Source organism: Pelobates fuscus, chromosome 5, assembly GCF_036172605.1.
Source record: "Pelobates fuscus isolate aPelFus1 chromosome 5, aPelFus1.pri, whole genome shotgun sequence".
NCBI lineage: Eukaryota > Metazoa > Chordata > Amphibia > Anura > Pelobatidae > Pelobates > Pelobates fuscus.
In genome coordinates this window covers 198,206,177-198,221,072 of record NC_086321.1, presented here as the reverse complement: position 1 = coordinate 198,221,072, position 14,896 = coordinate 198,206,177, and the positions used below count along the sequence as shown (strand labels likewise).

Genomic DNA, 14,896 nt, shown 5'->3' with positions numbered 1-14,896 from the left:
TAACACAAACACCAACACTCACACTAACACACACACTCACACTAACACACACACTTACACTTACACACACACTTACACTTACACACACTATAACACTCACTCACACACACTAACACTCACACACACTCACACACACACACTCACACTCACACTCACACACTCACACACTCACACACTCTTACACATGTTTTTTTTTTATTATTTAATCCCCCCAGCCTCCCTACCTTTTGGAGTGCTGAGGGGATTCCCTGGGGTCCAGTGGTGCTGCTGGGCTCCTGGGGGGCCGGTCACCCGGCGGGCAGTCAGGCTGGCCGGTGCGCGAGGGAGCACTCTCCCCTGAGTGCTTCCTCTTCAGCTCCCTCTCGCGCCGCGTACTGATACCGGCGCCGGAAGATGACGTCATCTTCCGGCTCTGGTATCAGTGCGGTGCGCGAGGGAGCTGAAGAGGAAGCACTCAGGGGAGAGTGCTCCCTCGCGCACCGGCCAGCCTGACTGCCCGCCGGGTGACAGCAGGGCCAGCCTCGGGGAGAAGAGGCTGGCCCAGTGGGTACATACAGGGTCGCAGGGGCGGCCGGGCCCCCTGGTATGTACGCCAGTGCTGTAATCTATGAACCAGTTTACTAGCCCTTCTCTGAACTTTCTCCAAAGTATCAATATCCTTCTGGAGATACGGTCTCCAGTACTGCCTACAATACTCCAAGTGAGGTCTCACCAGTGTTCTGTACAATGGAATGAGCACTTCCCTCATTCTACTGCTAATACCTCTCCCAATACAACCAAGCATTCTGCTAGCATTTCCTGCTGCTCTATTACATTGTCTGCCTATCTTTAAGTCACCTAAAATAATTACACCTAAATCCCTTTCCTCAGATGTTGAGGTTAGTAGGGTATCAAATATTCTATACTCTGCCCTTGGGTTTTTACATCCAAGGTGCATTATCTTGCACTTATCCACATTAAATATCAGTTGCCACAGCCTTGACCATTTTTCTAGTTTACCTAAATCATTTGTAATTTGGCTTATCCCTCCTGGAACATCAACCCTGTTCCATATTTTAGTATCATCAGTAAAAAGACATACCTTACCATGAAGACCTTCTGCAATATCACGAATAAAAATATTAAAGAGAATGGGTTCAAGTACAGATCCCTGAGGTACCCCGCTGGTAACAAGACCTTGCTTCGAATATACTCCATGGACTACAACCCTCTGTTGCCTGTCACTCAGCCACTACCTAACCCATTTAACAATATTGGAATCCAAACTTAAAGATTGCACTTTATTGATAAGCCTTCAATGTGCGCCAGTTTTAAAAGCCTTACTGAAATCTAGGTAAGCAAGGTCTACTGCACCACTCTGATCTATTATTTTAGTTACCCAATCAACAAAATAAATTAGATTAGTTTGGCATGATCTCCCTAAAGTAAACCCATGTTGTCTCAGATCTTAAAATTCCTGTGATTTTAAATGTTCAACTATCCTATTCTTTAACATGGTTTCCATTACTTTCCCCACTACAGAAGTAAGGCTTACTGGCCTGTAATTGCCCGACTCCTCCCTACTACTTTCTTGTGAATGGGCACAACATTCGCTAATTTCCAATCTTCTGGGACTACTCCCATTAACAATGATTGGTTAAATAAATCCGTTAATGGTTTTGCTAGTACACCACTATGCTCTTTTAATAAATTTGGGTGTATTCCATCAGGCCCCATTGACTTATTTGTCTTTACTTTTGAAAGTTGAAATAGAACCTCTTCCTCTGTAAACTCACATGTAACAAATGGCTAATTTGTCCTTTTTCCTAACTGAGGTCCATTTCCTTAATTTTCATCTGTAAATACTGAACAAAAATATTCACTGAGGCAGTCAGCTAGACCTTTATCATCTTCTACATACCTACCTTCTTTTGTTTTTAATCTAACAAATTCTTGTTTTACTTTCCTTTTCTGATTTATGTATCTAAAAAATGTGTTGTCCACTTTTTTAACTGACTGGGCTATTTTCTCTTCTGTGTGTGACTTGAAAGCTCTTATAACTTGCTTAGCCTCTTTCTGTCTAATCTTATAGATCTGTCTATCTTCCTCACTCTGGGATATATTATTAAACACATATCAGCACACCCCAGTCAAACTATAAGACTTGCTTTTCCCACAGAAATGTCAAATTTGCAATGACGTTACTACCGCAAAGGATTCTGGATAGGCAAATGCTAACGAGTTCAACAAATAATCACCTTTTTGCCTCATTATTCCATTTTAAACATGGAATCCTTGGAGTTTATACTGTATACAGCAGCTTTGAAACACAACTCAGGAAGAGATGCAAACCTAGTAGATTTCTGTGGGAAAAGCAAGTCTTATGGTTTGACTGGGGTGCGCAGATCTGTGTTTAACAATGTATTAAATATATATATATGTGAATGCAAACCAGTATAATCAAACTTGTATAAGTAAGCTCGCTGTCTGGTAATAGATGGGTTAATAGGCAAAGGTGGTCAGCAGTATAATTATTTGTAACAAAACTTTATTGCTTTGTAACTAAGGTTTTGAAGGCTAGCAGGTGTGATGAGTAACCCCCTTTTAATTAGAATAGCCTACTTACCTGTTAGGGGATTAGACAAATAGCATGTATGCTAAGCCTACCAAGATACAATTCCTGTTTTTTGTATTTGCTTTCACTGATATCATGTATATAGTCAATATCTTAATGTGTATGGTCTCAGAACTAGTTTTGATGGCTTCTCCTCTATTGCAATAAAGACATGAACCCATATTTCTACTACTCCGGCCTCGTACTGGTTCATTGGAAAATGCTTTTCAGTGGATATTGGGTATGTGGTTAACACTTTGTATAGTGAATTTTCTGTTAATTAGCAATTCTGTGACAGCACAGAAAGCATCTCAGGAGGTCTGTTTAGCTTGAGTGAATCAAAATCTTCGAGGTGATTAAGACTATGGTATTAAAATAATTAACTCAGATTATTCCTTCATTGGTAGAAAATAGCCCATCTAAGATATATGCTTTCTCCTCAGTAGTGTATTCTTCATGGAAGACAATTGCTTATGAATGATTCAAACTCCACAGCTTTTCTTCAGTTTCTATATTGCATCTTTCTTCTTACAGCTTTCCTAGAAGAATAAAATAGTTAGCACGTTATTGGGGACTAGTGGAAAGGTCTGCACGTGACATGTAGTGCCCAGATCTCAAATCAGCAATGTCACTTCTCTATTACTATTAAACCCACAATTCAACACTCCATTATACAGTAATGTTGTTGTGTTCACGGAAAGAGGAAGGGGAATTGAGGAATATAGAAACGCACAGGCAAAGCAATGCTTCTACTAAGATGTATGGCAAAAGGGGCTAATTCTCTAAAATGACTAATATTGATGGAGAGTGGTTTTCAGATATGGAAACATATCTTTGGGTAGTTTAAAAATGACTTTAATGCACATTAGTTAGCACGGCAAACCATTTGGTTGCAATCCTTAATAATCTTTGAGTGTTATCGTTATAGTAAGACAACACATCATGTAAACTGCACTTAGCTTCTCAGCATGCCATATGTACCTCTGACATGGATATTAGACATGTGCAATTCGTTTCGGTCCGAATATGAATTCGGATGAATTTCGGACATTCAGGTACTTCCGAATGTCTGAAGTGCCGAATTGCCGAGGTCCCGAAGTTCCGAAGTGTCAAAGTGCCGAAGTTCTGAAGCACAGTATTGCCTAAGTACTAATACCCAGTGAAAGAAGAAGAATGTTACATTGTAAACAATTTTAACCTCCCTGGCGGTATGATTATGTCAGGAATTTTGTACCAAAAGCGGTACAATTTTTTTGCATTTGAATTACCCGCCCAGTTCCGCCCCCATGTCAGGCATGTCAATCAAATTTTAATTAATCAAATCACATAATTACGTTAAAAGATTATTTAAATATACATGTAGAATTTTAATATATATGCATTTATAGGTATTTAAATTCTACGTGTATACTAATGTAATCTTTTATGTAATTATATGTATTTATCTATATATATATATTTGCGCTTATTTGTATTTTATATATATATAGATATATATAGAATGTCATTCTAAGTGTATTTTGTTACCGATATATATATATTAATAACAAAATACAGTTATAATGAAATTACATATGCATATATAATTTATATTAAATTTTGTTTCAATATTTTATTTATTTATTTTATTATTTTATTTATTTATTATTTTAATTATACGTATTTATATATAATATATATATGTACATCTATTATATATATATAATATATATACATATTATATATATATATATATATATAAAAATATATTTAATTTATTTTTACACTTGTCTTTTTTTATTTTTTTTATACTTCCCACCAGCAGGGGGACTGTCTGATATTTCAAACAGTCCCCCTGCTGGCAGATCCACAGCCAGCTATAGAGGGCCATGTGATCGCTCTTTGAGAGCGATCACATGGCCCCCGGGGGCCTGATTTGCCGTGGGAGGGCTGCCTGGGCTGTGAGGCAGTCCTCCCGAAGCGGATCGCGGCGGAGGTAAGTAAATCTTATCTACCCCGAGCGTGACTCGGGGTTACCGCTTCTGGCAGCGAAAATTAACCCCGAGTCACGCTCGGGAATACCGCCAGGGAGGTTAAATAAAAAGTAAACAAACATAGCCCGGATTCAGCTGTAAGCATTTGCAACACTTACAACAATCAAGTAACATACATTCATATAAAATGTAAGTTACTTGGCCAGTCAATGTAATGACAGGAATGAATAAGTAGATAACTCCCTAATTCCCATGGTATTAGGGAGCCATCTACTAAAAGGCTGAAAGACCTAAATCGGTCGTTCAGCCAAATTTACTAATACTAAGTAAAGATTACTTAGTATTAGTAAATTATGCCCGTACTCGCTATACCGCGAGTAGGGTCTATTAAACAGTGAGCAGCCTAAGGTCCCCCTGGCCCCCACCCCTGAGCGGCGGGTGGGGGCCCTAATGTAAAATAATGGGGGGACCTATTGTCCTCCCCCCTGGCCCCCACCCCTGAGCGGTGGGTGGGGGCCCTAATGTAAAACAATAGGGGGGACCATTTGTCCTCCCCCAGGCCCCCACCCCTGAGCGGTGGGTGGGGGCCATAAATCAGAATAAGGGGGGGAACCTAATGTCCTACCCCTTGGCCCCCACCCCTGAGCGGCGGGTGGGGGCCCTAAAAACAATGCCCCCCCAGGTGACTAGGGGTCCCCAAACCCCTAGTCACCTCTCCCCCCCAATAAAAATGATCCCCCTCCCTACCCCCTCACCCTAAAAATAATGAGGGGGGACCTTTAACTAAGTACCTGTAAAAAAAATAAAACTTACCATTCAATGTTTTCTTTCTTCTAAAATCTTATTTTTTCAGCCCCCAAAAAGGCCAAATAAAAAAACATAATAACCGACGCAATTATAAAAAAAAAAAAAAAAATCCTTCTTCACCCATGGACGGCTCAGCGCAGACTGAGCTCTCCAGGGCGGGGAAAGGCTTATAAAGCTTTGCCCCGCCCTGCAATTAGGCTCAGAGCACTCTGATTGGTGGGTTTAAGCCATCCAATCAGAGTGCTCTGACAGGTAAATGAAGAGACTGACAGGTAAGTCTCTACATTTACCTGTCAAAGCACTCTGATTGGTTGGTTTGAAATCCACCAATCAGAGTGCTCTGTGTCATTTTACACAGCGTGGGAACGTTCTTTGGAATTTTCCCACGCTATGTAATTTGACTCATAACTCTCTGATTGGTTACTTAATCCACCAATCAGAGAGTCTGCACGGAGTCCTCCATGGGTGAAGAAGGATTATTTTTTTTGGCGCTCGTTTTTTTTTTTTTTTTTTATAATTGCGTTGGTTATTATGGTTTTTTTATTTGGTCTTTTTTGGGGCTGAATAAAGAAGATTTTAGGTCCCCCCCTTATTAGTATTTAGGGCCCCCACCCGCCGCTCAGGGGTGGGGGCTGGGGGGGAGGACATTAGGCCCCCCCTTATTAGTATTTAGGGCCCCCACCCGCCGCTCAGGGGTGGGGGCCAGGGGGGAGGACATTAAGTCCCCCCCTTATTAGTATTTAGGGCCCCCACCCGCCACTCAGGGGTGGGGGCCGGGGGGAGGACAATAGCCCCCCCCCATCATTTTACTTTAGGGCCCCCACCCACACATTAATCTGCTAGTTAGGTGTTAGTGATGCCTGGTGTTAGGTTGCAGTGAGGATTAGTGTTGCCTGACACCACAATAATAACCAAATTCTCCACAGACATGGAACCATGCATTATAGGATCTAGATTTAGGAGAAATATATATCACACTTAAGCAACATAGATCTTGTATATATATATATATATATTTTTTTTAAAGGGTGTTCCAACCAAAAACTAGTGATTTTAAATTAAAAAAACTGTTTTGGTCCGAGTAACGTTTCCTACAGAGGTCCTCTAAAAAAACATAAAAAAATAAAGAATATAGCTAAAAACTTACAAGCACCGAGGCTAAGTTCACCCTGAAGCCGGATCTTTTTCAGCTGACGTCACTCTCCTTTGCCAGAGCGGGACAGATGTCAGAGAGGTTCAGCTGCATGGGCGGACTAACAACTCACAGGGTTAAATTCCTTGCACCAGGAGGGGGCCCTTGATAAGAGATCAAGGGCCTCCCTCCTGCTGGAAGGATTTTTGTCTACAGATATGAGATTGCTGCTCAGCACCCAGAATGGCTGTGTGAGAGCCACACAGTCATGACTCCAATACCCGCAGGGACCTGAAACACGACCAGATTGACTTTTAAGTGATTAATAAAAACCCAAAATCGTGTTTTAATAAAAACAAAGTTTAGCTGCCGGGGAGGGACTGGGTGCTGAAGTAGGTGCAGGTATGTATAAGGGCTGTAGTGGGTCCACTTGGGCCACGGTGTGTGCAGGGGGTGTATGGGCTGAAGTAGGGAATAGGAAACTCATGGAACCCAATCATCTTACATCTCTACTTTTTTTACCACCCAATCCCTGTCTGCACCAGTACCAGTGATGTTGTGTGCTGTCTCTGCTACCAGACAGCTTCTTATCTTCTTAGTACAGGAGAATTATGCAGAAGAGGAGATACGGCAGGAAATGATGTCACTTCCCAGACCCCACCTCTTCCCCTGACACAGAGAGAGCAGGATCACTGCCAGGTCACACCTATAAGGTGTGCACGTGTATGTAGGGGGCCCTGCAACCTATCGCAGGAATATGTGAATGGAATGAAATAGTCTTTTTTAAGATCTCCCCACTCAGCCAGAGCATGTCTGTTTATCCAGGCCCTTGACTGCCTCAGGCCCTCGGACCATGACCGATGTTGCCCTGTGGTCAGTCCTCCCCTGTCCGGCTGAGTGAAGGACTTGGGTGGCATGAAGGAGGGTCGTGCTGCTATTACCTGACTGGACCCAGCATACTGTGCATCAAATGCAGAGCAGAGCTGCAGAAGTCGGATTCTGTCACAATTCATTGGCTCAGAACGTCACCTGCACAGAGTTTACATTAGCTAATGATGTCCCAATGATGTGGCCAGAAGTGCAGTTACATTTCCAGCAGCAGAGGTGTTAAACTCTGTATGTGCAATGTTTCATAATGAAATACTGCACATACAGAGATTATACAACAACTTCAAATCACTAAAATCGTGTTGGTGCTTGGAGTAACACTTTAACCTACACAGTAGTTTAAAGGATGGGCCCTCAGAAAAAGGTACATTTACAATTACCAAGATAAAATATATTAAGATTTATAATACCCAAGTTTTCTTCCATCCGTTCATCATGGTGTTGTGTTCACTAACAGCACTCTTCCATCTAGTCAGCTCATTTGACCAGCCTTGATTTACTGCATCTACAAATCAGATAGAAAGATTAACGAAACATACCATGCAGGTTTGGCTATATAAGCCATTAGGATAAGCTTACAATAATGTCCCGTCACTAGTATTGTCTGTATTCACAAAATATTTCTCATCTCCTCTGTGTGATTTTTGACAGTGCACAACTCGTTTGTTGCCTCTTTGCAGACAGTATGTTCCACGGATAAAAGAACTCTCAAATGTAATTAAAAAAAACAAAACAAAAGGGGACGTATTTATGGACTTAGAAATTACCTGAAACACGAATGAAAACTTTGGAGGACTTCTCTGAGGCTTTGGATTTCACAATACACTGATACTCTGCATCACTGGTGGCTATGTCTCTCACCCAGCTGAGGATGTGCACTTTGCCATCAGCCATGTTGTACAATTCATCCTTGGCACAGCTCTTCATAACAACATTATCCTTCTCCCACAAAAAATGGACATCTGATGGACCTGCAGAGATCAACAGCTTTTACACAAAACGAGATAAAACAAATTCAATATTTTATGGAATAACCTTCCAAGTGGTCGCAATTAATCTGCTGGTTTATTAATCTGGAAACAGTAGTAAAGGGTCTGCACTGATAGAACAAACTGAGAAAAGTGAAATTAAGGCAGCTTTCCTCCAAAAGGAAGGGAATCCCTCTATCCCTATAGTAGTGAGGCAAGTACAAAATATAAAAAGTGTAGAGGATTAGCGCCACTATAAAAAGATACTGGAGATACACACATATTATAACCAGCATAAGATCCTTTATAAACAAATAAATATAAATATAAAAAATAAAATACTAAATATATGTCCAAGATAGAAAGTCCAATAAAAGATGATGGTATATACTTCCGGAGGAGCAATCACGAACTTGTTCAAGGAAAATGTTCTTGTTGGGATATCAGATGCGGTCCGTATGTGGAAAGAAGGAGAGGATATGGTGCAGTATGTCCAGAAAATATAAGAATAAAAGAATATATATGGTCCTACTCCTGATTTTTAAAGCTTTAAACCAGCTCTAGTATGAAAGGCTTACAGTGGAACAATCCCCACTTATAGGATACGTGAAGAATGGTTTCAATGTTGTGTGGACCAAAAAATAAAAAGAAAGAGGGCGGAGCCAGCGCCCGAGCAAGCTAGTCGCAGCACACAACAGCTCCGAGAACGAGACCCGCTAAAATCCACATCTCAGCAGTAAAAACAAACTCTGGGACCCGAAAACCAGCCCTCCGGAACCCCTGCACCATGGGGAAAAAGACAAAGCAAAGCCAAGCTGATCCCAGCTCCGGATCTAAAGATACTGGCACTTTTATGCGCCCGGCACAGCGGCAAGAGCCCGCTAAGATGGCGCCAAGCGAGGCCTACGCCACACAATCATCAGACGAAGATAGCCTACCTGAATCCATTCACGCTTCCAGTAGGGCACAAACCAAATCCCTACAGCCTCACGAGCTAGGGGACGCAGCACCTGCTACAAAAGCTGACATAAGGGCGCTGATGCTAAATATTTAAATATTAAAGCGATGTTCGATGCGGACATGGCGCAAGTCCGAGGTGAGATATCCATGCTCTCTGGCCGCGTGGTGTCAATTGAAGAGTCCCTCACGAGCACCAGGGTGGAGAAAGCTGTGGGGATATTTATGGGATAATAATAATAAACAGTTGAGAATTGCCCACTATTTCAATTCTCAGATCCCAAAGATCGTTATTGTGTAAGTGAAATGTATTCCATATAAATACAATCACAATTTGTTATAAAAATAGATACAATTTATTGTGACAATTTAAATAATAATATTATGTAACATGCGTGATAATAATCAATGAATATTTAGTATAACATGGTATGCAATATAATGGCAATACATTCCACTGGCTAACACAGTCTTAATTGTCAAGACAAGATTTATGACGGTAGTTCACAGAAAGAAAGAAAAAGTTTCACACAGTTTGCAGCATAAAGCCATAAAACTTTAGCTGACAGTTAAAATAACCCTTTCAATGCTGGCTAGACCTCCTGAGTAATTAAAACCTACTCTCATGTGATTTTAAATAAAATAACATTTATACCATCTCATTAGTCATTTCCTGGAACCATCCAATAAGAGTAATCTACCATGTTCTAGAAGCAGAATTTTAACTTGCCTAAACAGATATTTTATCTTTTTTTAGAGCAAATCAATACACCTGGATAAATATCACGATATGCTAACATGTGATAAATCACATAAATATATATAATTATTGTAATTCTATCTGCAGAATAGAATGCTTAATTATATATTCTTTAGTAACTAAGATTTCTAAATATCGAAATCTGATCGTGATTTATCCAGTCATATATCATGCTATTAGAAATTTTTTAATTAATTAAGATTAATTAAATGAAACCAGTATAATTACCAGTTGAGTAGATATTTTCATCAGATTAGTAGGTAGCCAAGTGTCAAGGAATGTTTCTTTCTTGCTCTCACTCTGCTTTTCTTTCTTAGCCTGCTTCCGACTGCCTTGCCCTTTGCTTTCTCTGCATACCTCGCCTTCTCTGCATCTCTCTCTCACTAGGTGATAGACCAATAGAAACACTGGGGGTGTGGTTACCTTCCAGATAACAATTTAAGTATTTGGTCTATAGAGGGCAGTCTCGTCCCACTAAACATACCTATCCAGGAAAGAGTTAACTTTTCCTGGTTGCTATTTTGAGTCATTTACCTTATCTTTATAGTTGTCTATAACTCAAGTTTTCTGTCAGTTCAAGAGTTTCTTCGAATTTTCTTCAGACTATGTTTCTGGCAAATTCGGCTATAATTTCTAATATGACAGTTATAATACTAAATATGACCCTTAAATTACAATGGGACTCTTATACATTATCAAAAGTAAAATTAAATTATTTAATCTTCTCTATCACAAATGTCTGGGTTTTAGAATTAATTATATTCCATTAGCATTTAGCTAACAGTCTGTCCATCCCCCGTTCTCATTTCTTATCAACAGGTTTGTATATACTAAGCATTCCTAAGCTCCTGGCAAAGTGGTTAGTTTTACAGAAGGGATAGAAATCTTGTGTCTTTTGTTCGCTTGAAGATAACAAAATGGAGTCTGTTCTGTTCAGAGTGACTCAGAATATACACTTTTAATTTTTATCATAGCACAAAACGTCTGCCGATATAAATACCCTGACAAAACGGCCACGGACGCAACATTGGGATCATTGCAAAATAAAATCAACCAGAAGAATAAATAAGAGAATATTATTCACATTTACCAGAGCAGGCAAACTGCTCTATGGATAGGGCGCGGGTGGAATAATCCCCACCTAAGGATTTCTTGAGAAGTTCTTACTGGGAGTAAAATTAGGATACCAGGCAATAAAATAATAAAATAATAACAGAGTAAAAAGAGTAAAAAGGCACACTCAATGTAAAAGTAGCCAAAATATCTTTATTAACAGTAGTAAAACAAATTAAAAGTCTACAACGCGTTTCGCGTTTTTGATTTTATACACTAATCTATGTTTTTACATACCGTACATTTAAAAAACATTAGGCTTGTGGTAAGAAAGATGAGAAATGGCTGGTTTTAGTCTTAGTGTAGTTTGTGGTCAGAATAGAGCTGAAATTGGGGGCACCTCTAAAATCTGGAATAAAATCCTTTAAAATATCATCTTGTTTTAAAATGTGCCAATGTTTATTCATGATTTTTCTCACGTTATTACTTTGATTATTAAAATTAAAAATGACTGGAATAAAAGATGAGTTCTTATTATCTTTAACCTTATAGTCCAAGAGGTCTAATCTGTGTGTTTGGTAGATGAAAGTTAAAGTTCTGTTCAGGTTATCTGCTGAATATTTTTTTTAAATACATTTTTCTTTAAGGTTCTGGGCTTGTTCTTTAAAATCTATTTTGTGTGAACAGTTCCTTCTGAGACGTAAAAATTGACTGTTGGGTATTCCGTCTTACATGGTAGCTTGTTTTATACTGATGGTGTAAGATATGAATAGAACATAAAAGAGAATTCTGAACATTATGCAGTATGGATGAAACGTTTCTTTTGGGAATGTTCAGAGTCAGGGCTTGCGTTACATGGGACAACTAATAAGATAGCCCCCATGCTGAACCACCAGGAATTAAACCAACTCCCTGTTAAAAATGCTAAGCAGGAGTGGGGGATAAACCTGTTTTTTTATCTAAATTAGACACCCACCACACACTGATCAAACACAGTCAACGCACACAGCCACACATAGCTATCACATGTTACAAAGAGATGCAACACACAAAACAAACAAACATGACACATATGTAGCAAACACAGCCATCACACATTACATTACCTCACCACTGTGAGGTTTATTACAGTGGAATGCTGTAATACTGTTATACAAAATGCACATTACTCTGTATAGCCGTGGAGCTGTGATGCACTACTATTCACATTACTTTGCATTCAGTTGTGGTGGAGCTCTGCGATTTACTCAGACACTTCACATTTTATTGCTGTGGAGCTCTGTGATAAACGGATACACATTGCACATTACTGTGAGTTTTTATGCCAAGGAGGTCAAAGTAAATGAGTTAAATCCAGATTTCCAAAGCAATGCAATGCACAATATTGTGTGCCATCGAGGAGTAGCAAGAAGTTTCAACGTAATATTCTTTACATTTGTATCTGGTGCCACATAGGAGGTGGCAAAAATCTTCACCTTTGTAGTCAAAAGTCCCTACACCGGCCCTGTTGGAGTAGATGTATAGTGATGTGTAAAAGTAGAATTACAGAGTGTCAGGATCGGGACAGGGATCCAACACGCAGAGTACAAACAGTAGAAAGGTACGTATACCGGACCTTAGAATGGCCGGACTAACGCACAGAAAGAGTAGAGAATGGTCAGAGACAAGCAGAGGTCGGGGGAACGAGAAGACAGGTAAGCGAGGGACAAGCAAGCCGGGTCAAAACCAAAAGGATAACAAGGATACAAGAGCACTGCGAGACTAGGCTGGCTAGAACCACGACAGGGCAATGAGTAAATGAGAGGAACACTGTTAAATACCCTGGTTTGGGAGAGAGGACACGCCTCCGACGAGTCCTGATTCGTCTCCACAGAATTGAGTGACAGGCCGTTCCGGGTTGGCGTCATGACGTCGGCTTCCGGACGTCGTACTAGAAAAGGAAGTGACTCCCTCGCGAGGAGACATGCCGTCCGGACGGATAAACTTCTAAGTCTCTACCTCTCTCAGAGGTAGAGACTTCAGGTACCCTGACAGTACCCCCCCTCTCAGATACGCCCACCGGGCGGAAGGAACCGGGACGAGATGGGAAGCGGGAGTGAAACGCCCTGCGGAGACGAGGAGCATGAACATCCTCTTGAGGTACCCAACTCCTCTCCTCAGGACCATAACCTTTCCAATCGACCAGATATTGTACTCCTCCCCGGGAGATTCGAGAATCAATGATAGAGTTAACCTCATACTCCTCCTGACCCTCCACTTGAACAGAACGAGGAGGGGCGATCTTGGAGGAGAATTTGTTACAGACCAGTGGTTTCAGCAATGAAACATGAAAGGAGTTAGGAATGCGTAAGGCAGATGGAAGAGCTAGACGATACGCAACTGGGTTAATTCGAGTCAGGACCCTGTAAGGTCCAATATAACGGGGAGCGAATTTCATGGAAGGAACTTTTAAACGAATGTTTCTAGTGCTCAACCATACTCTATCGCCTGGAACGAAAACCGGAGCCGCCCTTCTACGTTTATCTGAGTGTTTCTTAACCAGCATGGAATTGTGCAGAAGAATCTGTCGAGTCTGATCCCACAACTTCCTCAAGTTGGCAACATGGACATCAACCGACGGTATCCCTTGGGAAGGAGAAACCGGGGGTAGGATGGATGGATGAAAACCATAATTCATGAAGAAGGGGCTTGAATGAGTAGAATCGCAAACGAGATTGTTGTGTGCAAACTCCGCCCAAGGAATCAAACCGACCCAATCGTCCTGGTGTTCGGAAACAAAACAGCGTAAATACTGTTCAATCTTTTGGTTGGTACGTTCAGCAGCTCCGTTACACTGAGGATGATAGGCAGAAGAAAAATTTAACTTGATACCCAGTTGAGAGCAGAAGGACCTCCAAAAACGGGAAACAAATTGGGAACCTCTGTCAGATACAATTTGGGAGGGTATCCCATGTAAACGAAAAATCTCCCTTGCGAATATCTCTGCCAATTCGGGAGAAGATGGAAGTTTAGGCAGAGGAATGAAGTGAGCCATCTTGGTGAATCTGTCAACCACGGTGAGGATAACAGTCTGTTTTTTAGAGATAGGTAGATCGACAATAAAGTCCATAGCCAAACAGGACCATGGCTTCTCTGGAACCTCTAGGGGATGCAGAAATCCACATGGAAGCGTATGAGGTTGCTTGGTCTTAGTACAAACCTCACACGCAGCAATGAAATCTTTAGTCTCCCTACGTAAAGCAGGCCACCAGAAGTCTTTAGAGATCAAAGCATACGTCTTGCGAATACCAGGATGTCCCGCCACCTTGCTGTTGTGGAAACACTGTAATAACTCCAGTTGAAGAGCAGGAGGAACATAATATCGACCCCCAGGAGTCTGTTTAGGTGCTAGATGTTGCATCTTGATGATCTCGGCCAGTAACGGAGAATGAATCCTGAGATTCGTATTAGCAATAATATTGCATTTCGGAACTATAGAAGAAAGAACCGGTTCAGATATAGTAGACGGTTCATATTGGCGAGACAAAGCATCGGCTTTCGAGTTCTTGGAACCAGGTCTGTAAGTAAGCACATAATTGAAGTGAGTCAGGAATAAGGACCAACGAGCTTGCCTGGAGGACAAACGCTTAGCCTCCCCAATATAGGACAAGTTTTTGTGATCCGTCAAAATAGTAACAGGATGTAAGGTCCCCTCCAATAAATGTCTCCACTCCTTTAAGGCCATAATGACCGCTAACAGTTCCCTGTCGCCGATGTCATATCTGC

General features: G+C 41.0%; 1 protein-coding gene across 2 annotated transcripts in view; it reads right to left on the bottom strand.

The window, feature by feature from the left end:
• Window positions 1-2,906: 2,906 nt before the first annotated feature.
• The window catches only part of SEMA4D (semaphorin 4D), a 141,859-nt gene continuing 129,869 nt past the window's right edge, over window positions 2,907-14,896 (bottom strand). Inside the window, exons 17-19 of one of the 2 annotated variants that reach the window (XM_063454940.1) lie at window positions 8,161-8,364; window positions 7,804-7,898; window positions 2,907-3,132 (exon numbers count right to left, since the gene is read on the bottom strand). In XM_063454940.1, coding sequence (XP_063311010.1) covers window positions 3,103-3,132; window positions 7,804-7,898; window positions 8,161-8,364 — 329 coding nt within the window. In that variant the 3' untranslated portion in view covers window positions 2,907-3,102. The remainder of the gene's footprint in view (window positions 3,133-7,803; window positions 7,899-8,160; window positions 8,365-14,896) is intronic. The other variant, XM_063454941.1, reaches the window with a different exon arrangement.